Raw genomic sequence first — 24,310 nt, forward strand, 5'->3', positions numbered from 1 at the left:
CTTTGCTGAATACTGTTACCTTAGAGGTAACCACTAAGTTCCATAGTAAACAACAGTAGCTTTCATTGATTTGAAACCGAGGAATAACAGTACAAATGTTTAGAAAAAGAAAAGCAATCATAAAAAAAAATAAAAAAAAAGGAGCAGCAAAACCAAAGAGGAAAAAAATCAAGAAGAAAAAGCCTACAGCATCCCGGATTCCCATGTTGTCTCCAACCATAGTACTAACGAGACCCTCAGACGCTTAACTGCAGTGATCGGACGGGAACTGGTGTTTTCGCCTAGGTGTGGCCGTAGACAACTGTCGACGTTGTAAAAAGTATATGTAGTGAATATTCATCATCTCATATTTTACAAAATTTATAGAGGATGGTTTTTGATACATACAAGATTAAAGCACTCTGTTTTTCTCTTTTCTAGCTATTCACATTGTGCTAAATTGTCGTTGAGGTGTGAGACCATATGTCTGAATTTATAGCAATTGAGAAAGTCGTATTTTGAGAATTTAATTTTTAAACTACATTAGTTGAAACGGCCAATCTGAGTATGTCCAGCTTTGAATTAGAAATCGGTTGATTATTTTACAAAATTATCGTCATAACAACTAGATAATCATTAAAAACGTTGCATTAACAAAGGATGTTCATCACAAAGAAAACGAACGATTCATAAATAACACTATTGCGAGACGAATTCTTAAATACATAAAAGAATGAACGTGAAAAGCAATCCAACCTGCCGAATGAAGCTGTGCTTACTTTTGTGGACAAGAATACAGAAACTCGAGGGATTGCAATTGATATGAATGCTTCCAACGAAAATGTGATTTATAGGAGGGATGGAGAAGATTCGTTAAAACTCAAACTTCAGCGCTTTGCCCAGCAAAAGGTTGAAGCTCAATTTCTTCGTTTTGAGGTGCTTCATTTTCTGGATCTGTCGGTCCTAATTAGGTTAGTCAGATGCTAAGAACAAAAAAAGTTATAATAAACAGTACATACGAACATAATTTGCAGCATTTCTTATGCCGTTTGGTATGTCATTCACCATGTTTCCCATGCCATTTCCTAAATCAGCAATGAAGATTCGAAGTTGTCGCGTATCCGTACCTAGAACCAGTTAGAATATTTCGCAAGGTGTAAGACATACTCCAAAATAAAACAAACACGGCAACGTTAACAATGCAAACAAAATAGAAAAACCCTTTGTCCATCTTTTCAAATCCTATTACCTTCTTTACAAAATAATACACGGAATAGCAAGGGGCATTCAGAGAAGCCGTACATATTACTGCGACACACATGTTGGCACACATGTTGGATAGCACTGTACCAGTTTGCTTGAACCATTCTTTAGGAATTAGAGACATTGCTAATAGTTAGTAAAAATAAAAGATAGCGCTAACTTACAATAGAGAAATACTACAACGGATGCTCCACAAGCAGCAGAAAGTCCCCAAAGGGTTTTCGCCCTCACAGGAACCTTGACATAAAAAACACCACGAGAAAAATAACATAAAATATAATATACACAAAAGATGCAAAAAAAAGAAGATAGCTATTCGAATCCACTTCGAATATCTCGAATCCGACCCAGCGTTGTTAGTGGACTCTTGGGCAGAATGCTGAGCAGATCCATCAGCCATTTCTAAATCAATAAATTTGTTCGGAGCTAATGAATGTATTAGTGATGAATGCTCTTGTTGTTTGAGAAAGGATGGAGCGTTTGTCAAGTTTGCTGATGGTAATCAACAAGTTTATTAATCTTAAACACAACAAGTAAACAAACAAACATGATTCTTCATCAAAACTGCTTTTAACCTAGATTTTTTCAACAAACATATAAAAAACCAACCCTTCCTTTCTATTTCAATAAATCTTACCTGAATACGGAGGAGGCGTACCCTCTGAAGAATGTATATCTGATTTCTCATCAATGAGCGTTTTGAAAGACTCGTCAGAGTCTGAAAGAGGACTGTACTTATTCTTCATTTTCGCAATGGCAAATCAAAAACCAAAAGAACACCAATACTTATAGCTGAAACAAAATCAACTAGAATTACCAAGAAAAGTCTGTAGAAATCGGTTCCACTTTTCAGGGACCTGTAAAAAAAGGAATTGTTCCTTGTTTCTAAAGAAAATCAATACCTTGAGTAAATTCTGTCTAAAACCAAAGATAGTAATGAAAAAAAATCTTGGTAATGGCTTTTCGCATGTCTCAACTTCATAAAGCAGCGACATTATGTCACTGACTGGTCATATCCTCGTTACAATTATTCAACATTGTGGGTTCACTATGGATTTTAGTAATGGATAATGTAAACGAGTCGGTTATTACAAATAGTAAACAAAGGACCTATCCAACAATAAAACCTTGACGTCGGTTTTTCGCAATTATATTCAGCATCGGTAAGCACGCATTCTTTTGAAGCAACTTTTTCTAAATATTCTCAAGGATTTCAGAAGAAACCTGACCATCTAGGAGTTTTACACGTAGTAGAAAGTTCATTTACATAGGAAGGAAAGCATTGCTATGTCCGGTCTTTGGTCGTCGTCTGGCATGAGATATGTTTATCCTTTTTGGAGTATTATTCATTGAAGCGCGTCTTTACTTACCTGCGGTGATCGGACCGGAGCTGGTGTTTTCGCCAGCTATAGCTGAAGACGTAGAAGCTTATGGTTTTATCAATATATTTGGTTGAGCTCCCGTATGAAATACAAGAATAGCTTTCCCGTTTCTCGTTTTGGGAATCGATCCTTTTAATTTATTATTTGAGAGTTTTCAAATCAACGATTCATCAAGAGATTGTCGCCACTATGATTGTATTTTATTTTTTTAAGTAAAACAAAAATTTAAAATTTTTTTTTCCTAGTTTTGAATGAATATGGACCCATAGTAAAATCAGAGTCGGCTTGAAGGAAACTATCATTGTTGCAGATATATTCGTTCTGTAGCACGCATTATCACATAAAAAGGTCCATTTAATATTCTGATTATTGTGTGTTCTATGATAAGGTGCATTATTTCAAATAGCCCGGAATAAGCAATGTATGATTTATGCTATAGTCTCTTCTTTACTTTTACCAAACAGCACCACTATGTATTATATAGTCGAACATAATTGAAGAAGCTTGATGGAAACATTAATTTAAACTAATATCACTGGAATTTATGCCAACTGAAAAAAAAAATAAATAATTTGAAGTACGAGTATGATATGATATTCAAAGAGTCTTCTAAGAAAGAAATGACCCTTTCGCCTAACGGCAATATGTGTTCTTCTAGTGCGTATTTTCAATTGGTCGTTTCATGAAACACGGTTAATCTTTCGCATTTTGGCTTATTTGTACTTGCCATTAAACAAGAAATATTAAAATAAAACATATGTCTCTTCTTAAATTCAAAAACGACGGGTCGTATCATATGGGCACTAACTTCAATCGTTCATCTGTGGCTATTCACAATCCTAGCTATACTTGTTGAATATATCGACTACTTAGTACATGCGAAGTTAAGGATACGTTTAGGTTCTCTATTATTCTAAGAACGTGCAAAATGATGAGCTCTAGTTCTTGGTTCAACGAAAAATGGCTTATAATTGAAAAAGCAGAAAACTAAAAATAAATCTTCTTCCTACAAGAACATGAACATGAACAATTCTCTCAAAATAGTTGAAGACTTTTAATCTAACCTTTTTAACTATCAGAAAGATAAATTTTCTCGCTCTCTCTCTTTTTTTTTTTTTTATTTTTTCTTACTTTATGGAAAAGACGTTGCTTTGTTTATTTATGCGGTATGTAATGACTCTTAACTTCTTTGAGGTTTCTACCCAACGGGCTTTATTTACCGAAAATTCAGTTATTTTCGACCTGAATAATCCTTCCTACATTACCTTTAGCATTTCACACTGTACCGTTAATTTTTGGCAATAAACAGTACGCCTAGTGCTCACTTCCTGCCTGTTTATTTATTGATTTTTTTTTTTTAAGAAAAGTCCTTGTTAAGAACGTAAACTTGTTTTCATACTTGTCATTCTCGTTTAAAACGTCATCCCATATTTGAAAAGCGTGCGGCATTACGACAAGCTATCTTAAAAAAGATTGTACACAGTTTACAACCTGTTCGCAATCGATACAATACTTTTCGAAAAACAAAACAGAATCTTGATTCCTATAAAAATTACTAGATTCAGCGGAACTCTAACAATTTGCTACTATAGTATCTTGCACCAGCGTTATATATTCCCCCTTATATTTATTTCACAGCCTACATAAAAAGGTTTGTTCCTGGATTTATTCTTTCTGATTGAATTCATGGCGACAAAATTCTTTCGAATTTCGCCAAAAGGCTCGAAGTTTCTCCCTCCTCGAGTGAACTCTGGTTCTAACCTTTGTTTGCATCCTCGAGTCATTTCATCCTCACCTTGTCTATCCCAAAAAAATGTTCTCTTCAAGAAAAATACAAGAAACTTTCAAGGGGCCTCGTTTTCGACTCTATCGAGGTTTCCTGGTCAAAAGAACCCAAATTACAATTCCCGACAATTTAGTTCTGAAAAAGGCGAATCAGACAATTTGGCCGATTTGAGTCCTCGACGAAACTTTCCCAACAAATACAAAGAAACCGAGTATTTTGGTTATAAGCCTAACGTGTTTACTGGGAAAGAAGAACAGAAACAAAAGGTCATTAACTGCCTTCGAAACGAACGAAAATCAATTCCTGATGAATCCATAGAAGATGAGGTGTATCGTTTTTATGATCACCTATGCTTGGATGACTATTACTTCCAGATGGAACCCATGGAAATGATTGCAGAGCATATAGAAATTATCTACGCTGCTAAAGTTGCTGCTCGTGCATCTCATGCAAGGGAAGAACTTAACATTCACGTAAAAAACGAAAATGACGACTCCGCTATTTATATGGATAGTGCTCCTGTTACACAAATGGAATTGGATAAATCTCATGAAATAGAACAATCTATTTCTAAACGTTATTTGGATAATCCAAATGATAATGCCCTCTCATTTCGACTTGAATCATTCACCTCTACTGCCAACATTGACCGAGCTAGTACGGAAAACTCAAACATCTCTACCTTTCTCGTGAACAAATGTAATTTCGTCGAGCCTCCTAAAGACTTATCTTCGTCTCAGGAAAACCCAAAAATCGCTTGGGTGTCAGACAAAACATTTTTGGAAAAGGCCTCCGAGCATACCATCCAAACGTATCAGAATATAATGGACACTGTCTTAACTCGATTTGGTCCCGCTGTCGGTGTTTTTGAACACCAACAACGTTCTGAAATTCGGTTGGTCATCGGTTATCGTCGTGGATCCATTATGAGGTTTTATCCTTCTATCTCGAACTTGCTCCGCTACTACGGGTTGTCTTCATTTCGAACTTACATTGAACAGTTTAGCAATGGTGTCACAATTATTTGCTACAACTTCAAGTCTGACAATTTCAAGGATACTTCCACTTCTACCTCAGTTGAGGAGCTTTTCGGTCAAATTACAAAGGAAATTTCTCTGTTATATTGCATGCCACACACTGATATTGATTCTATGTTTACGTCCTCTAAGTTATCTATCCAGGAGGTAGCTTACGCTCATTGTGTCCGTGTGTTTTGTGAACATGTAATGAATAAGCTTGGAAGCGAATATACAAGCTTGTCAGCTATTCTTGATCATTCAAATCATCTTCACGTTGAAATCCTTGACACTATAAAGCGCCGCCTTTCAGTCCTTGCTTTCACTCGTACTAAAATTCACGATACTATTGTTCAATATCCTCAGCTTGTGCGTATGCTGTTTGATCAATTCTATCTTCAACATTCTATTGGAACTGGATCTTCGCCACGCCTCCATCGTGCAAAAACTGTTTCATCTGAATCCCTGGATCCTCAAGCTTTAGTTGAACTGCCCAACGAAAAACTCGTAGAGACGATTCAAAAAACATGCGTCAATGATGACGACGTATCCATTATGGAAATGTTTGTTAAATTTAATTCTCACTTGTTAAAAACAAACTTTTTCCTAACTACTAAAGTCGCTTTGAGTTTCCGATTTGACCCTTCATTTTTGGATCAAGCACAGTTCAAAGATCCCTTGTACGCTATGATCATGTCTGTTGGTAATGAATTCAGGGGTTTCCATTTACGCTTCAGAGATGTTGCTCGTGGTGGAATACGCCTGATTAAATCGGCAAATACCGAGGCCCTTAATCTAAATGCTCGTGGACTATTTGATGAAAACTACAATTTGGCTAATACACAAAAGCTTAAGAACAAGGACATACCAGAAGGAGGTGCCAAAGGTGTTATTCTTCTAAATTCCAAATTTCAAGATAAACCTGCTTTGGCTTTTCAAAAGTATATTGACAGTATTATCGATTTGTTAATTCCCAACGAACAGGAGAGAATAGTGGACAAGTACGGTAAACAAGAAATACTTTTTATGGGACCTGACGAAAATACTGCCGAATTGGTAAATTGGGCCACCATTCACGCACGTAATCGTAAAGCTCCTTGGTGGAAGTCTTTCTTCACAGGAAAAAGTCCTAGTATGGGAGGTATTCCACATGATAAATTCGGCATGACATCTCTTTCAGTCCGTCGCTACGTGGAAGGCATCTACAGAAAATTAAACCTTGATCCAACCAAGTTAAGCAAAATTCAAACAGGAGGTCCGGATGGTGATCTGGGTTCTAATGAAATTAAGCTTTCCAACGAAAATTACATTGTCGTGATTGATGGAAGTGGTGTTCTTTACGATCCTGCTGGTCTGGACAAATCCGAACTTTTGCGTCTGGCAAACGAAAGAAAAATGATTGATCACTTTGATACATCTAAGCTTAGTAAAGAAGGATACAGAGTGTTAGTCAGAGACAACAACGTTAAACTTCCGAACGGCGAGGTTGTAAACAACGGAACTACTTTCAGAAACACAGCTCATCTTCGTTACAAAGCAGATGTTTTCGTTCCCTGTGGTGGTCGTCCAGGAGCTATTAACATTAACAATGTTGATCAACTGATAAATGAAAATGGAAAACCTAAAATCAAGTATTTGGTGGAAGGTGCTAACCTCTTCGTCACTCAAGATGCCAAGACTGTTTTAGAGAAAACTGGGGTTGTTGTGATTCGTGATGCGTCCGCGAATAAAGGCGGTGTGACATCCAGCTCTCTTGAAGTTTTAGCATCTTTATCTTTTGACGATTCTTCTTTCATAGAGAACATGTGCGTGCGTGACGGAATACAACCCGAGTTCTACAACGAATACGTGAATGAGCTGAAGGAAATTATTCAGAAGAATGCCGATATGGAGTTTGAATGTCTTTGGGAGAACCATAAAAAGCAAAAGCTAACTTTCACTAGTTTGAGTAGTAAGCTTTCTGAAATGATTGTCAAGTTGGATAATGAGATATATAACTATGATAAATTGTGGGATAACAAGTCATTCCGAGAATCCGTTATTGCCAAAGCAATCCCCAAGACTCTCCAGAGAAAGATTGGCATAGAACATATCATTGAAAGAGTTCCTGATGCGTACTTGCGTTCTATTTTCTCAAAATACTTGGCTAGTCATTTCGTTTACCGTTATGCAACCACAAGTGATCCTTTCGCATTCTTCGATTTCATTTCCAATGAATTAATCAAAATCGATACGTAAACTATAACCCTAACAACCTTAGAATCATTAATACTAGCTATAGTCCTGTTTTTGGTTTACTTTAAAGAATATATTTCACCTTTATTCTTACTAAAGAATTAGAGAAATGTTGCTTTACAGCAACAGTGATAGAAAGCGAGAAGCGTAAGACCAAAAAATGTATTAAATCTTTAAACTTATAACAGGAAGCCATAAATCTATCAACCTTAAATGGTCATTTTATTTCTATACGTATCGTAACACACATTCTAGATCCTGGCCGTTCTTAAATTCTTGTCATTATTACCTGTAAAAATGCGCGTTCACATAGATTAGAGCATTGTTGCAAACCACAAACTTATTTACAAAATATTTCTTACAATAAGACTAATATATGATGGTGCCAAAATTCATGTGATTATCTTTAATCTTTGTACGCTTCCCAACCATCCGATCCCAATTTACCTAACAAAAAAATACATAAAATATATACGGAAATCCAACTATTCCAAATCCAATTCATTTTTTATTCCCCGACCCTTGCGAGATTGGTTTCTCGGCTTTAGAAGAGGATGAGGCCGAAGTAGCTCCAGTTTTCTTTGCTTCTTTTTGATCATCGGCCTGTTCAGTAGAAGAATAGGAGTGTTCTTTTTGTGTTTTATTGTTTTTCTCTTCATCTTTTTGTTTATCGTCGGTTTCAGTTTTGACAGAAAGCTGTGCAATTTCCTCTGCTATTGTATCAATGTCCGGTGTTGCTAGCTTGTCCAAATCTTCTGACCAACCAAGCATTTCACAAAGGGAACGAATATGTACTTCACAATCCCCAAGTACAATTGTGTCATTTTTTCGCTCTCCAAAATCACCAGCGATTTCACGATTAATTAAAACTCGTTCACAGCTGTCAGGAACAATTTCAGGCAATTCAGCGAAAGGGTGGACGAGTAAACTGGTTCCAAGAACGAGAGCCATATCACAGTTTGTCGTATCATCTTCCATTTCTTCAAAAAACCGAGAAGGAAGCCCCTCTCCATAAAATGTAATCATTGGCTTGACAAAACCTTTACAATGTACACACTGAGGAACTTGCTTTTGTTTAATACATGATCGGACATATTCGGTATCACTCTAAAAGGATTAGTTTTATAATATTTGATTTTCCCATACCATTTCATAACATTCTATGCAACGGCTATACTGGAAGGAACCATGAGCCTCTACTAAAAGATCTTCAGGAATACCAGCCAATCTTTCCAAAGTATCAATGTTTTGCGTATAACATCTCTTTAGCAGACCTTTGTCATGAAGCAAACGAATGAAATAGTGCGTGTAAGTCGGTCTAAACTTTTCGGGCATTAACTCATAGGCCAATTCGTAGAAAGGACGAGGGTTTTTCCGAAAATATGAAAGGTCTACTCAGTCAGTAGGTAATTTCACTGGAAGCATCCGTAAAGCATACCAAACACGGCCTCTGCATAAGGCAAATTGAATCTAACGGAGTCAGATAAAAATTTCGGTGCACAACTAATATACAGGCTGTTGTTTCTCTTACCTTTGTAAGTTATTATAGATACCAGTTTTTGGACTGACTCTGTTAGCTTCATCATGCAAGTACTTTCTAATTACCTTCGAAAATCTGGGATTCCAGCGGCCGTACTTATTCCAGCTCCTACCATGACACAGATTTGGTTCACTTTCACATGATGTTAACATATGGCTTCTAAAGACATATTGCTTGCAAATGAATCTACAAACCTTTCTTCTCTTTTATAAGAGAGGCAACCTTTTCTAATTTTTTTTGAGCATTTCCGTGCATTGTTTTAGTTGGCAAACCCATTTTTTTCCAGTTAGCTTGGAGCGTTTTCTCTTTTTTATTTCAAGCGCCAATTCGTTTGACAAAGGCGTATATTAAGTAATAGTTTCTAACAGTGATTCAATTGTATCTCAAAAATTCCAAGCTTGCTGCTAATCTTCTTTCAAAATGTCTTTGGTTTATTAACGAGAGAAGTTGAAACTAGCATACTCAAAATAATAAGCTTATGGCAACGTTTAGCGAAGACTACAATACTACACTACGTCACCAGAAGAAAACGTAATAAATTTCGTAAGTTTTCCTTAGCTTTCGATATAAGTCTTAACAGATGAGAAGATCAATTTCGCTAAACTCTTGCTTTTCGTACATGTTTACGTCTTAAACAGTACCAACTACCATACCATAATACAACATTATAAGGCTGTAAATACTCAATAACTTAGATGAAACAAAGGTTCTCAGCTTTAGATATAACCGCAATTGGTGCGGAATTGCGAGAGGAAATTATAGGTTGCCGTTTAAACAATATTCATGATCTGAGCTCGCGCTCATTTTTATTGAAGTTTGGCAAACAGGTATTTTATTGATTAGTGTTTTATTAAGAGTACTAACAGAATTGGACTTAGGACAAGAAATACTCTTTGGTCATTGAAAGTGGATTTCGCGTTCACTTGACAAAGTTCCAACGTGAAAATGCCCAACTTTCTGGATTCGTTTCAAAACTACGTAAACATATCAAATCTAGGAGGCTAACAAACGTATCACAGCTGGATACTGACCGTGTTCTCGTATTTACATTCGGCGGAGGTGAAAATGATCAAGATCCTTCATGGACATACTACCTTGTCTGCGAGTTTTTCGCAGCCGGAAACGTCTTATTGCTTGATGGCTCCCATAAAATTTTGAGTTTGTTACGCGTTGTTACATTTGACAAAAACCAAGTTTATGCTGTTGGTCAACAATATAAGCTTGACCAAAGTCGGCTAACGCACAATGTGGGAAATCATCAAAAGATGCCTCAGATGACTTTTGAAAAATTGACTCAATTATTGGAAGAAGTAGCTGAAACTTCCAAGGCTGAAAAGAATGCAGCTTCCCAAAAACCAAATGGCAAACAACCAAAACCCATCACCTTTCGTAAAGCGTTGACAGTTCGTCTTGGTGAATATGGTAATGCACTGGTTGAGCATTGCATTCGACAATCAAATTTGGATCCTTTACTTCCAGCTGATCAGTTAAGTGCAGATGAAGACAAAAAGAAAGAATTGCTTTCCGCTTTTCAAGAAGCAGATGGTATACTGTCTTCTATGGTAAAACCACCTGTTAAGGGCTACATATTTTCTACTCAGCAAAGTGTCCTTGCTGATCCCTCTGCTTCGAGCACGGAAGAGAAGAAGCATGTACTCATGTACGAAGATTTCCATCCTTTCAAGCCCCTACAGTTGGTGCAAGCCAATCGTGTATGTAGTGAATTTCATTCGTATAATGAATGTGTTGATGAATTTTTCTCCTCTTTAGAGACGCAAAAAATGGAAAAAAGAGCTCACGACCGTGTTATGACCGCTGAACGTCGAATTCATTCAGCAAAAGATGACCAGGAAAAGAAAATTAAAGGCCTACAAGAAGTACAGCAAGTCTCAGCCTTAAAGGCTGAAGCTATCGAAACAAACTCAGAGTTGGTAGAAGCGGTTGCTTCGTATATAAACAATCTTTTGAATCAGGGAATGGATTGGTTAGATATCGAAAAACTAATTCAAGTTCAAAAAAGACGTAATCCTGTTGCTGCTTGCATAGTACTTCCTCTTAAACTAAAACACAATTCTGTTGATATTATGCTTCCAAATCCCATTGCATTATCAGAGTCAGCAGACGATGATTATGAACTTTCAGATGAAGAAGAGTTAGAGGCAGACTCTTCAGAGAAGCCTAAGCAAAACGTTTCAAATGTTGTTGTCGAAATTGATTTGTCTCTAGGTGCTTATGCTAATGCTCGTAGACACTATGAGAAGCGCCGCGAAGCTATAGTCAAAGAGACGAAAACTTTGGAAGCTGCTTCGAAAGCTTTGAAAAATACTCAAAAGAGGATTGAGCAAGATTTGAAACGTTCAACAAATGCTGAACATCAGAAAATCCTTCCCACAAGGAAAGCGTTTTTCTTTGAAAAGTTTCATTGGTTTTTTTCTTCTGAAGGATACCTTGTCATGGGAGGTCGGGATGCTCAACAAAATGAATTACTGTTTACGAGGTATTGTAATGCAGGTGACGTCTTTGTATGTGCTGATCTACCGAAATCTTCCGTAGTTATTGTAAAGAATCGAAACGCAAATGATCCTTTACCGCCAAACACCTTGCAACAAGCTGGGTCGTTAGCATTAGCCTCTTCGAAGGCCTGGGACTCAAAGACAGTTATCAGTGCTTGGTGGGTTCAGATTGACCAAGTCTCCAAAACAGGATATGCAGGAGATGTTCTCCCAGCAGGAAGTTTTGCTATTCGAGGTTCTAAACACTACTTACCTCCAACCGTACTTACTATGGGTTATGGTATACTATGGTTATTGGATGAACAAAGTACTGAACGTCATTGTAAAAAACGTGTCGAGTCAGAGGTACAAAATACCGAGCAAAGAATATCCGAACTTAAGATTGATGAGGTTCAAGTGGAAGCTTCTCAACCAGGAGATGTTTCAGTTTTGGATACGCCAACCCTTAAAGATTCTGTGGATGAAGCAGCGTCCGAAATTTCAAAATCTCAAAACGTATTTGATCATGATGTCCATATTGTAAGTGAAAAAAGAGGTAAGAAGGGTTCCAAGCCTATAACAGCTAAGAAGCCTTCCGCGAAAGAGAGAAGGGAAGTTCGTAAGCAAAAGAAGCAAACTGCGTTGGAGGAAGCCTCTAAGAAGCCAGTGTCCATCGAAGATGCGTCGGATCCCCAAGCAATTCTGGCTATTTTGAAACAAAAGAAGAAACAGAAATCTAGTGATATACCGTCACCACCAGAACCCAAAGTTGAGGAAGAGTTGGAAATTCAAAAGGAAGAGAGCGAAACGAATACAGAGGATTTGGATAAGAGTCTTGAGAATACGTTTAAAGGGTCTAAAGAGACTGGAAGAAATGAAAAGGATATCACAGAATTAAATTCACAGAGAACTGAGAAAAAGAAGAAGCAAACTACAATTGAGCGTGAGGACATGACTCAGGACTTGTATGAAGAAATGCTGTATGCTCGTGATGCTTTGACGCCAAGTCCGGATGCTGAAGATGTTGTTGTCAATGCAGTTCCTACGTTTGCTCCTTATAGTACGATGGTTAGATTTAATCTAAAAGTGAAAGTTACGCCTGGATCTGGAAAAGTTGGTAAATCAGCTCGTGAGTCTATTAACTATTTTATAAAAGCTCTTGGAAAACCTGCTTCGGACGAAGTGAAGATTTTGGAAAATCTGAAAGATGGAGAAATTGTTGCTCCATTCAGTGTCAACCGGTTGCGCGTTGTGTTTGGGTCTGGCACAAACTCAAAGAAATCTAAAAAATAGATAGTATGAGTCATTTTGATCGTTCAGTTTTGTTTTCTTTAATATTTTGATGATGATGATAGAGTCTAAACAAAAATTTTGATATACGAAGAGAAGCATAAACAATGTATTTTTTACTATAAAAGTATTATAACAAAACTATAGAAACTCGCATGTAGGAAAGAGTGGAGAGGCATTAAAAGCATTCTAGTTACTAGTTATCCAGCAAAAGGGTGCTAGTGCTCAGCATAACCTTGTTATTACTCTTGGAGAGAATAGTTGCAATTTCTCTAGCTGTTTCCAGTCTACGAAGTTCAACAAAGCCAGGCTTATTTTTAATGGCATCACCAATCAATTGAGCGGCTCTTCCTTCACCTTGGGCACGAACAATAAACCCTTGCTTCTCCATGCGAGCATGATCAACGTAAAAGGTAGCTGTAGAAAGTTAGTTATTGTCCCTGTTAAAATTATTCAGAAAAATAAGTATACCTCTTTGTGCATCCTGTTGAGCAATTTGTTTAGCCTCTACCGCTGCTGTAAACTCAGGGGAGAATTGAACTAAAAGCGAACAGTTAGAATTTGAATATAAAGAAATAAACAGTGAAAATATAGCTTGTTTAAATAGCAAGAGGATTAACTTACCATGTGTCAAAGAGACATCGTCCAAAAGAATATTAAATCTGGCAGCACGCTTCATTAAGTTTTCTCGAACCAACCTAGATACACGTTCACGCTGGGTAATCAACTGACTGGCATTAAATTGTGCAACAACACTTTTCAAAACTTCATTGACAATGGATGGTAAAACTCGCTCGTCGTAATCTCCACCTAAAGTCCGATAAATTTTTGGTAAAGCTTGAACATCAGGACGAGAAAGAACACGGCAGTTAATGTTAACCATTTGAAGATCTAAAAACAAAATGATTAGTAACGAAGACTTAATAGGCAAGCAGCGAGAAACGGTACACTGTTTCGTAAAAATCGTAGACCAGGCTTGAGTAAATTCACCAAGAAACCGAGTGATACGAATTCAAGGAAGCCATCGGGATCCTACATACCTTTTGTACCGGTCAAAGAAGAAACGTTTCTTGGTTTCGCACGGACATCATAATCAATAGGAGTTTCTATCCATGGAATAAGGAAATGTGTTCCTTCAGGGTAAATAAAATTTTTCACACCTCCAATACGACTATATTTAATCACACGGTGACCACCGTCAACGTTGAATAGAGAGGTTTGGACGGCAAATCCAGCCAGACCCAGAGCTAGGATTAGGCCAGTTCCCGTGAAAGCGTATTTTCCCTTAGGCATTCCACGCTTGATAATCTCATTCATTTGCTGGAAGGGTCTTTGACGATTCATTTTTGAAATTCCCTGTTTGGCAGTTGCATCGCAACTGCTGATACGTTTGGTTTATACACCCTCCTTGAACTACGTACAGGTTCACTATGTAAACCTATGGTGTTTGGATGTACTCAGTATATGGATATGGGAATGTAACGAGTTCGCTAACTACTCGATATGTAGTAGAACAATAAATATAAACAGATTCTCTGAGAAAGGCGTGAATTGGAAAATGCAAGAAGACAAGAAGCTTGAGGATTCTGTTAAGGCTACTTGGATTGAAACTTTCCTTAAAGATTTACAGCAAGAGATTTATTTGAAGGATCCTTTTGACTTCCTCGTGAACGTCTTGTCTATCATTTACTACTTCCTTCATGTCGATGAAGTATAGAATCTTGAAGATATATGCTCCAGCTACGATGAATGCTTATTCATTTTCCATACAATAAACAATCAAACCGTGTTGTCTAAAAGAACGGACTGGAATATAAGTTATAAAAAACGATGAAAATCCATTGAATAGTGTCAACACAAATAGAATACATATAAATACAAACCAAATAGCAACTAGTCTTCTTTAACAAGTCAGATAGTCGCATATATACCTTGTTTCTCCCCAGAATTCATCAGCCGAAGCTAGTATTTCTATTAAACCTCGCATTGCATGCGGACAAGTAAGCACGCACGGGATAAAGGAAATAACCATGTACGGCATAAGATTGAAGTGATACTCCTTAGTTCTTAGCACCCAATTGCTTCAACTTTTGCTTAACAATCTTTTGCTCTTCAATCAAAAAGGCACGAACAATTCGGTCCTTGACAGCATTGGCACTCAAGTTACCACCATAAGCACGCTGCACGGTTTTCTTATTATGGGAAAGACGAGCAAACTCACGGGGACGTAAAGCAGGAATACCCTGCAAGGGAACACCAGTATCACCGCATCGAGGAATAGTTCCCAATTTCTTAATGTGCAAGTAGCGCAATTTGTTTCCGGGAGTCTTAATAATTCTGGTTTTATTGCTACGGGTGTTGTAGGCCAAACGGCGACGATAAGTAACTCTTTGGGCCATTTTGCTTTGTAAAACTTTGGTTATTTACGTGAATTCCAAATTTACTTGAATTGAATTGTGTTTAACACTTTAAATTTTTCAACAATAAAGGTCTCTATATAGCTCAAAAATCTCCAATTCGTTTCCGATACCGTCAAGTCAACAGGTATTCAAAAGATTCTTAAAGGAACGGTTTTAAGTCAATTTAATATCCGTGAAACTCTCAAAGGCTTGTTTTGTCCTTAAAAACTAAGGCAAAACGCTTCAATTGAGATGCTTTTTCTCGTTGAGTTTCTCGTCCCAGAGGTCAAACTGTGACTGCTTCATCGATGACAGCTTAAGCCAAAACACATTAAGTTTCAGTATGTAGTATACCGCAGGGTACGATTTTAGAAGATAGCTTCACACAGAGGCTTCCAGTTCACAAAATGAATTCCCTCTCATATATGTTCAGAACTTATATTTGTTTATGTTTGTTGCAATCTATAAGCAATAAAGGATAAAAGAAAAAAAAGTTTTTTATTTATTTACAAAAGTGAAGGTATTGCGATCGTTGAATGCTTATTCTCATCAACAGCGAACTAGTGATTCACTTCTTGCATCAAGTCAGTTAACTGGTAATTTATCAACCACCTCACTGAGATTTGAAGTTGGTTAAAAATCAACCTTTTTTGGACTAAAAGTGGATGCTTTAGAGACGAATTCAAAAATTGGAAGCTTTAAAGACTTATCGACCTGTTTTTGGCTTTTCGCATCGTCTGTATAGCATTTGTTTCTTGGATTAGCGACTTCCATTGAAAGATTCTAATAGTATAGGAAGTTTTGGTGCTAAATTGCGTTACTCAACTTAACTGATTTCTTCGTTGGTTGTTGAGTTGTATATCTCAACGCTCGGAGCTTTTTTTTGGATCACAGTTCCTATTTAGTTCTTTAGGGGTTGACTATATAAAGTACAAACTATACTTTCTGCTTTTCCTTGTTTTGGAGCAATAAATATTTTGTTATTGATTTGAACGAGAAGATGAAGTTCGGTCAACTATTGAAAGAAACGCTAGTACGAGAATATCAGTACTCGTACGTAAATTACGACAAATTAAAAAAAGAAATAAAAAAGAGAAATGATGATGGAGGTTGGTCTGAAGAAGATGAATCCGACTTTGTTGAACTACTAGAAAAAGAGCTCGACAAAGTCTATTCTTTCCAAAAAGCAAAATCAGAAGAGACGCTGGAGCGTATTCGCTACTGCGAAGAACAAACTTCAGATGCCATAAGTCGTCTTAATAGCAGTGACGCTCCTCCAACGGACGCTGATTTCATCAGTTTAGAGACTGAACTTACCGATATTATGGAAACGGTGCATGATTTGGCCAAATTTTGTGAACTAAATTACACCGCCTTTTACAAAATCGTGAAGAAACATGATAAACACACATCTTGGTCTTTAAAGCCTGTCTTTGCTGTTCGTTTGAACGCGCGTCCTTTCTACAAAGAACAATACGACCTTCTAATCGTAAAGCTTAGCCGGCTGTACGATTTCGTCCGTACTCGTGGTAGTCCCACCAGGGGCGATAATGCAGCTGGTGGCAGTCAACAGAATTTTGTCCGACAAACTACAAAGTACTGGGTTCACCCTTCCAACGTAACGGAGCTTAAACTTTATATTCTCAAGCATTTGCCTGTTCTGGTTTTCAATCCGAATAAAGAGTTCACTCGTGAAGATTCTGCTATTTCGAGTATCTATTATGACAACGACGATTTAGAGTTTTATCTTGGTCGTCTTGAAAAGCATGAGGGTGCGGAAGCTATACGTCTTCGTTGGTATGGTAGTATGGAAAACAACAACATCTTCGTTGAACGCAAAACCCATCGTGAAGACTGGACTGGAGAAAAAAGTGTGAAGGCTAGATTCCCGTTGAAGGAAAAGAATGTCAATGCCTTTTTGCGTGGAGATTACACTGTGAAAGAAGCCTTTGCTAAAATGCGAAAAGAAGGAAAAAAACCCATTTCTGAAATTGAAAATTTGGAACGTTTGGCTAAGGAAGTTCAATATACTGTTTTAAGTAAAGGAATGAAGCCATACGTTCGTAGTTTTTATGAAAGAACCGCATTTCAATTACCAGGTGACGCTCGTGTTCGTATTTCCTTGGATTCAAATTTGGCATTGGTTCGAGAAGATGGTCCAAATCGTGCTGGAAACAATTGGCGTCGTATGGACATAGGAATTGATTATCCTTTTAATCAAATTCCTGATGAAGATGTGGTACGCTTCCCTTATGCTATTTTAGAAGTGAAACTTCAGACGCAGTTTGGTCAGGATCCCCCTGAGTGGGTTAATAATTTGGTCAACAGTCACCTCGTTGAAGCAGTTCCTAAATTTTCCAAGTTTATTCATGGTGTCTCTAGTTTGTTTTACAATCGTGTTGATATGCTTCCGTATTGGTTTCCACAAATGTCCGTAGATATCAGAAAACCTGTTAATAATTCCGTTCGTCCTGTCAAGAGTTTTAGTGATGCTCCTAGTTCATCAGCGTCTCAACATGTATCTGACAGCGAGAATACACAATCGAGTAACATTTTAGACGAAGAAGCTCGTATACCGTCGTCATCCGGTGTCAGAAGAAATGGAAGTATTCACCGCGCTCATGATCAGTTTGACGATTTAGATGAACACAGTTCTTTACTGAACGTAGGTGAACGAAAAAATGATGAGTCTTTTATTACGGCAGTTACTACAAAGCTGAAATCTATAAAGGATAATTTCTTCGTAGAAACTATTCCGAAGTTTGAAGAATCAAATGAGCCTTCAGTTTTATTTGAGCAGAACTTTACAGCGCCTCCTGGCAAAAGGATATACGTTCCTGTTCGTGTGGAACCAAAGACGTATTTTGCTTTAGAACGTACCTATCTGGATTATTTGCGTTATTCCATTTTGATGGGTTCCATTGGTATTACCTTGTTTAATTTTTCTCATAATCGTGCAGGTATACTAGCAGCGTCTTGTTTTACTCTAGTTGCCTTGTCTGCTATTATTTATACCACTCTCTTGTATTTATGGCGAGCTGTTAATATTGCTAAGCACAATGCTGTGCGATATGATGATCGATTTGGCCCAACCGTTATTTGCAGTATAACTATCTTTGCAGTCGTTGCCAACATTGTGTTTAATTTCCAAGCCTAACTAAGTGACCTGACGATGTCTAATTATTTTTTTTCAATAATGAACTATTAATATATATAGACAGATTACACAAATTACTGACTATAATATCTTGTTTTTACAGTATCAGGATAAAAAACCAAAAATTATATTAAAAAATTAATACTAAATCAAAATTGTAGCAGAAAGGGATTGAATATGGAATAATGGGTATATACAAAAAGAAACAGCAATATGTGATCTATATAATCGCATACTAAATCAGATTCAAACTGAATAGTTTTTCCATCCGTCTTGCTCTAAACGATCAGCTTTTTCAAGTACAACATCACGCATATTATCCATATATTCTTCCAGAGCGTGCAACAAATCAGGACGAAAAGACGCCAATATACGACAAGCCAGAAGACCTGCATTTGTGCTGTTGTTAATAGCAACAGTGGCAACAGGTACACCTCGTGGCATCTGAACGATGGAATGGAGAGAATCAACACCATCTAGCGAGCTTCCTTTGACGGGAACACCAATAACGGGTAAAGGAGTCATTGCTGCAACCATACCGGGTAAATGAGCAGCACCCCCTGCACCTGCTATAATAACGCGAAGACCACGGGAAGCCGCAGTACGAGCATAGGACACCATTCGTTCAGGTGTACGATGAGCAGATACAATAGTCACTTCATATGGGACTTTGAATTGATCCAAAATAACAGCGGCATCCTTCATTTTAGATAAATCAGAATCGGAACCCATGATAATTCCAACCATAGGAGGTTCGGAGGGAACTTGGACTTTTTCTTCTTCCTCTATCAACGACAAGTACCTGCGTTCGCATTCTTGGGAAGAATCAGCAATGATGGTAATATGACCCATCTTTCTTCCTTTTCTGGATTCACCTTTTCCATACAAGTGCAAAGTAGCACCTGGGATTGTAAGAGAGCGTTTCGCAATTCGAGAAACGTAACAGGGATCTTCACCACCAAGCAGATTTACCATAAGAGCATGTGTAGTTGCAGTACTTAAATGGGTGTTGGCTTCTGTGAATGGAAGGCCTGTAATTGCACGGATATGAGCTTCAAATTGGGAAGTGGGGCAGGCTTCAATTGTATAATGGCCAGAGTTATGAGGACGAGGTGCGATTTCATTTAACAAGACAGATTCTCCATCTTGTAGCACAAACATTTCTACACCGTAAATACCAGCACCCTTGAAGGTACGAACGGCATCCATGGCTAGGGTTTGTGCACGCTTTTGAAGATGATGAGGGAGGCGGGCGGGAGCGTAAACCAAATGACAGATATTGTCTCTTTGAATAGTTTCAGTGGTAGGATAAGCGTAAACTTTACCATCTAAAGTGCGAACCACCATGACGGCAATTTCCATGGAAAAAGGAACGAATTTCTCGACGTAGAGAGGGCGATCGCCTAATGCTTTAATACCGTCAGGAATATCTTGGGGTTGACGAACAACATAATTTCCTCTTCCATCGTAAGCAAGAGTTTTGCTTTTAAGAACAAAGGGGTAACCGAACTTTTGTCCAGCATTCTCGACTGCAGCTTGATCAGGAGCGTCGCAAAAATCTGGTAAAGCAATATGGAATGTTTGAAGATGCTGTTTTTGTAAGTACTTGTCTTGAATGCATCTAAGCGTGGAATAAGAAGGCTCTACAGAGACGGTAGACGAGATCGACTCTAGAGCATCAGTGTTGATATGCTCAATTTCAGTAGTAACCACTGTAGACTTCTTGGCAAGTTCTGCAATCGCATTTTCATCACGGAAAGAAGCGTCAATATGGTCATGACCACCGTCAATTTGCTTTGCTGGGCAGTTTGGAGCATCAACTACGACACAACGAACATTTAGACGATGAGCGGCCTCCAACATCATTCGGCCTAATTGACCACCTCCTAAAATCCCTACCACGGTAGAAGAATCCATAATGTCTTTTCGTCGAATTTTTGTCCCAGCAGTTCTACTAGGCTTTAGATGAATGAAAAAGCTCCTAAGTTATCTATCAATTGGCCTTGACATGATGAAACGAAGATACGGGATTGCTGCGCAATGTATGTTAAAAACTTACGGTAGTGCTTTAATGAAGTTGCGTAGCATGTTTAGACTCGCTTTTGGTTTTTACGAGGTCTTTATAATACAGAGTACAACAACAACGATGGCAACAAAAATCATTAATTAACAAAAGAGATTTGACGTGGACGAACGACTTCGTCGAAAGAGTAAAGTAAATTAAAACTGAGTTGTTTCTTTAGAGGTTATGAACGGAGCGTTATCTCTGTAGAATATGTAGTTCAAAACCACTTGGAACCCACCATTTCATCGCTCGATACGTTCCTTTCGGTGGGTTGGATGGTTAGATGTCAATGACAATAGCGAGTCTTTTCCAAATCAAACAGAAATAAAACAGATGAAAGATAATTTAGCATAGACCTTCTGTTACAGAAAATTTTCAAGTCTTACCACCAATCCTAATAAAAATTTTGCTCATTGCCGCAAATCATTTGCCAAAATGTAGGGCATTGATAAAGACTCAAATCTATTATACCACTTCATCTCCAAAAACAAACATTATAAAAAATCAAAATATGAAACAAAAAATTAAGTGATGGAAAATATCCATTTCCCTATTCAGTTTAAAGCTTTTATCCTTCAACTACAGTCAGACGATTAGCTAGATTCAGCTCAGTCCTTCGTTGTTGCAATTTATTCTTCCAAGCTTAGTTACATATTTTATTTCGAATATATTACTCACGTATAAACTTCTTCTGTACTGAGGTCGAAGATCATCGCCTGCATTAACTTTCCTCACTGCCTAAATGGTTAATCAAATTGCTAAAAAGTACTTGCTGTCATAGGTGGAGTCTTGCTATTTATGAAAATAACCAAATCAGTGGAAAGATAAAGTATAGTTTGATGAAATGTACTTGAATTGGATGTTTTGATACTACTTGAATGAATGAATAGTAAAACTGCCAAAGATTCACTAAAATAACCTATGTAGACTGAGTTTACTAGATCAATCAAATCTTCCCATCTGGAGACTTGAGGTTTCACCTAGAGGTATATATACCATTTTAGAATTAGTAAGCTTATAAACCATCTTAATTCTAGCTTTTTTCAATCGAAAAAAAGGATTATTTGTTTTATTATAATGTATTCGATAATATAATGAGATCATCTTTTCTCTTTTGTAGTAATATCTTATGATAGTTATTACAATATTGATCTTTGTTTACTTTTTGTAATACGCTCCTCGCTTGGATTATACTGTAAGGAAAGTATGGTGAAAAGCGAAAAGTCGAATAATTGTAACAAGGATGTGACCAGTCAGTGACATAATGTCGCTGCTTTATGAAGTTGAGACATGCGAAAAGCCATTACCAAGATTTTTTTTCATTACTATCTTTGGTTTTAGACAGAATTTACTCAAGGTATTGATTTTCTTTAGAAACAAGGAACAATTCCTTTTTTACAGGTCCCTGAAAAGTGGAACCGATTTCTACAGACTTTTCTTGGTAATTCTAGTTGATTTTGTTTCAGCTATAAGTATTGGTGTTCTTTGGTTTTTGATTTGCCATTGCGAAAATGAAGAATAAGTACAGTCCTCTTTCAGACTCTGACGAGTCTTTCAAAACGCTCATTGATGAGAAATCAGATATACATTCTTCAGAGGGTACGCCTCCTCCGTATTCAGGTAAGATTTATTGAAATAGAAAGGAAGGGTTGGTTTTTATATGTTTGTTGAAAAAATCTAGGTTAAAAGCAGTTTTGATGAAGAATCATGTTTGTTTGTTTACTTGTTGTGTTTAAGATTAATAAACTTGTTGATTACCATCAGCAAACTTGACAAACGCTCCATCCTTTCTCAAACAACAAAAGCATTCATTACTAATACATTTATAGCTCCGAACAAATTTATTGATTTAGAAATGGCTGATGGATCTGCTCAGCATTCTGCCCAAGAGTCCACTAACAACGCTGGGTCGGATTCGAGATATTCGAAGTGGATTCGAATAGCTATCTTCTTTTTTTTGCATCTTTTGTGTATATTATATTTTATGTTATTTTTCTCGTGGTGTTTTTTATGTCAAGGTTCCTGTGAGGGCGAAAACCCTTTGGGGACTTTCTGCTGCTTGTGGAGCATCCGTTGTAGTATTTCTCTATTGTAAGTTAGCGCTATCTTTATTTTTACTAACTATTAGCAATGTCTCTAATTCCTAAAGAATGGTTCAAGCAAACTGGTACAGTGCTATCCAACATGTGTGCCAACATGTGTGTCGCAGTAATATGTACGGCTTCTCTGAATGCCCCTTGCTATTCCGTGTATTATTTTGTAAAGAAGGTAATAGGATTTGAAAAGATGGACAAAGGGTTTTTCTATTTTGTTTGCATTGTTAACGTTGCCGTGTTTGTTTTATTTTGGAGTATGTCTTATAACCTGCGAAATATTCTAACTGTTCTAGGTACGACGGATACGCGACAATTTCGAATATTCATTGCTGCTTCAGGAAACTTCATGGGAAACATGGTGAATGACATGGGAAATGGCATGCGAAGCATACCAAACGGCATAAGAAATGCTGCGAATTATGTTCGTATGTACTGTTTATTATAACTTTTTTGTTCTTAGCATCTGACTAACCTAATTAGGACCGACAGATCCAGAAAATGAAGCACCTCAAAACGAAGAAATTGAGCTTCAACCTTTTGCTGGGCAAAGCGCTGAAGTTTGAGTTTTAACGAATCTTCTCCATCCCTCCTATAAATCACATTTTCGTTGGAAGCATTCATATCAATTGCAATCCCTCGAGTTTCTGTATTCTTGTCCACAAAAGTAAGCACAGCTTCATTCGGCAGGTTGGATTGTTTTTCACGTTCATTCTTTTATGTATTTAAGAATTCGTCTCGCAATAGTGTTATTTATGAATCGTTCATTTTCTTTCTGATGAACATCCTTTGTTAATGCAACCTTTTTAATGATTGTTTAATTGTTATGACAATAATTTTGCAAAATAATCAACCGATTCTAACTCAAAACTGTGCGGTGTAATCACATGTCTTTCATGATTTGTAGGGAACGAGTGATTGCCTTACCGTCAATGTTAAATTTCATTTACAGCATAGCAAGCACAAATCTTTCAACTGAACGATCCGACTTTTGTAGCCTAATGAATCAAATTGTCGTCTACTTAGAGAGTCAAATAAATGAATTGAAACACGAATTATCAGACTACAACTTCCATGCAGCCATGTAAACAGACGCAGATGGAACTGAACAAATTGCATCTTGAAGTAGGATATCCAGCAAAATTACCTTCATTTACACATTGTAAATGTCTACGGCCACACCTAGGCGAAAACACCAGTTCCCGTCCGATCACTGCAGTTAAGCGTCTGAGGGTCTCGTTAGTACTATGGTTGGAGACAACATGGGAATCCGGGATGCTGTAGGCTTTTTCTTCTTGATTTTTTTCCTCTTTGGTTTTGCTGCTCCTTTTTCTTATTTTTTTTTATGATTGCGATTCTCTTCTATTGCATTTGGTAATTTTTTGGTTACCCCATTTTTTGTTCAGTTGCTAAGCTTGGACAGAAGGTCTTACTTACTTCTAAGAAATGTCATTCCTGCGGAAGTCACCTTGGATTCGAAAGAAGCATTCTGATGACTGGAAATAATATAGCGTTCGCTACAGAGACATTCCAAGCTTAACAATTGTGAGTATATCGATTGGAATGAATCAAAGAGTCTCCAAAGTACTGATGAAATCCTATCAAATATAGAA

General features: G+C 37.3%; 9 protein-coding genes and 2 non-coding genes across 11 annotated transcripts; 5 read left to right on the top strand and 6 right to left on the bottom strand.

Moving 5' to 3' along the window:
• Positions 1 to 180: 180 nt before the first annotated feature.
• On the bottom strand, positions 181 to 295 carry SOCG_16398. The gene has a single exon (XR_001203028.1). It is a non-coding gene; the product is annotated as a 5S ribosomal RNA (ribosomal RNA).
• A 564-nt stretch (positions 296 to 859) lies between these two features.
• SOCG_01213 (uncharacterized protein) lies at positions 860 to 1,988 on the bottom strand (the record flags this gene model as incomplete). Its single annotated transcript, XM_013164168.1, has 5 exons — positions 860 to 942; positions 999 to 1,106; positions 1,147 to 1,368; positions 1,528 to 1,668; positions 1,880 to 1,988. The coding sequence occupies 5 exons, from the start codon at positions 1,986 to 1,988 to the stop codon at positions 860 to 862; spliced, it is 663 nt and encodes a 220-aa protein (XP_013019622.1).
• A 1,095-nt stretch (positions 1,989 to 3,083) lies between these two features.
• Positions 3,084 to 7,773, top strand: SOCG_01214 (NAD-dependent glutamate dehydrogenase Gdh2). The gene has a single exon (XM_013164169.1). The coding sequence runs from the start codon at positions 4,311 to 4,313 to the stop codon at positions 7,662 to 7,664; it is 3,354 nt and encodes a 1,117-aa protein (XP_013019623.1). The 5' UTR covers positions 3,084 to 4,310; the 3' UTR covers positions 7,665 to 7,773.
• A 266-nt stretch (positions 7,774 to 8,039) lies between these two features.
• Positions 8,040 to 9,673, bottom strand: SOCG_01215 (Sir2 family histone deacetylase Hst2). Its single transcript, XM_013164170.1, has 6 exons — positions 9,396 to 9,673; positions 9,267 to 9,333; positions 9,193 to 9,225; positions 9,100 to 9,131; positions 8,808 to 9,052; positions 8,040 to 8,768 (listed from the first exon to the last, which is right to left on the bottom strand). The coding sequence occupies exons 1-6, from the start codon at positions 9,475 to 9,477 to the stop codon at positions 8,163 to 8,165; spliced, it is 1,065 nt and encodes a 354-aa protein (XP_013019624.1). The 5' UTR covers positions 9,478 to 9,673; the 3' UTR covers positions 8,040 to 8,162.
• A 111-nt stretch (positions 9,674 to 9,784) lies between these two features.
• SOCG_01216 (DUF814 family protein) lies at positions 9,785 to 13,153 on the top strand. Its single transcript, XM_013164171.1, has 2 exons — positions 9,785 to 10,028; positions 10,080 to 13,153. The coding sequence occupies exons 1-2, from the start codon at positions 9,897 to 9,899 to the stop codon at positions 12,984 to 12,986; spliced, it is 3,039 nt and encodes a 1,012-aa protein (XP_013019625.1). The 5' UTR covers positions 9,785 to 9,896; the 3' UTR covers positions 12,987 to 13,153.
• A 15-nt stretch (positions 13,154 to 13,168) lies between these two features.
• On the bottom strand, positions 13,169 to 14,387 carry SOCG_01217 (prohibitin Phb2). The gene is made up of 4 exons (XM_013164172.1): positions 14,024 to 14,387; positions 13,608 to 13,874; positions 13,455 to 13,523; positions 13,169 to 13,400 (listed from the first exon to the last, which is right to left on the bottom strand). The coding sequence occupies exons 1-4, from the start codon at positions 14,325 to 14,327 to the stop codon at positions 13,180 to 13,182; spliced, it is 861 nt and encodes a 286-aa protein (XP_013019626.1). The 5' UTR covers positions 14,328 to 14,387; the 3' UTR covers positions 13,169 to 13,179.
• Positions 14,388 to 14,845: 458 nt separating this feature from the next.
• SOCG_01218 (60S ribosomal protein L34) lies at positions 14,846 to 15,735 on the bottom strand. Its single transcript, XM_013164173.1, has one exon. The coding sequence runs from the start codon at positions 15,380 to 15,382 to the stop codon at positions 15,044 to 15,046; it is 339 nt and encodes a 112-aa protein (XP_013019627.1). The 5' UTR covers positions 15,383 to 15,735; the 3' UTR covers positions 14,846 to 15,043.
• A 127-nt stretch (positions 15,736 to 15,862) lies between these two features.
• On the top strand, positions 15,863 to 18,697 carry SOCG_01219 (vacuolar transporter chaperone complex subunit). Its single transcript, XM_013164174.1, has one exon. The coding sequence runs from the start codon at positions 16,383 to 16,385 to the stop codon at positions 18,537 to 18,539; it is 2,157 nt and encodes a 718-aa protein (XP_013019628.1). The 5' UTR covers positions 15,863 to 16,382; the 3' UTR covers positions 18,540 to 18,697.
• SOCG_01220 (phosphoribosylaminoimidazole carboxylase Ade6) lies at positions 18,643 to 20,542 on the bottom strand. The gene has a single exon (XM_013164175.1). The coding sequence runs from the start codon at positions 20,454 to 20,456 to the stop codon at positions 18,786 to 18,788; it is 1,671 nt and encodes a 556-aa protein (XP_013019629.1). The 5' UTR covers positions 20,457 to 20,542; the 3' UTR covers positions 18,643 to 18,785.
• Positions 20,543 to 21,842: 1,300 nt separating this feature from the next.
• On the top strand, positions 21,843 to 23,759 carry SOCG_01221 (uncharacterized protein). Its single transcript, XM_013164176.1, has 5 exons — positions 21,843 to 22,224; positions 22,434 to 22,574; positions 22,733 to 22,954; positions 22,994 to 23,125; positions 23,181 to 23,759. The coding sequence occupies exons 1-5, from the start codon at positions 22,116 to 22,118 to the stop codon at positions 23,261 to 23,263; spliced, it is 687 nt and encodes a 228-aa protein (XP_013019630.1). The 5' UTR covers positions 21,843 to 22,115; the 3' UTR covers positions 23,264 to 23,759.
• A 110-nt stretch (positions 23,760 to 23,869) lies between these two features.
• SOCG_16399 lies at positions 23,870 to 23,984 on the top strand. Its single transcript, XR_001203029.1, has one exon. It is a non-coding gene; the product is annotated as a 5S ribosomal RNA (ribosomal RNA).
• The last annotated feature ends 326 nt before the right edge of the window (positions 23,985 to 24,310 follow it).

Source organism: Schizosaccharomyces octosporus (assembly GCF_000150505.1).
Source record: "Schizosaccharomyces octosporus yFS286 unplaced genomic scaffold supercont6.3, whole genome shotgun sequence".
Classification (NCBI taxonomy): Eukaryota; Fungi; Ascomycota; class Schizosaccharomycetes; order Schizosaccharomycetales; family Schizosaccharomycetaceae; genus Schizosaccharomyces; species Schizosaccharomyces octosporus.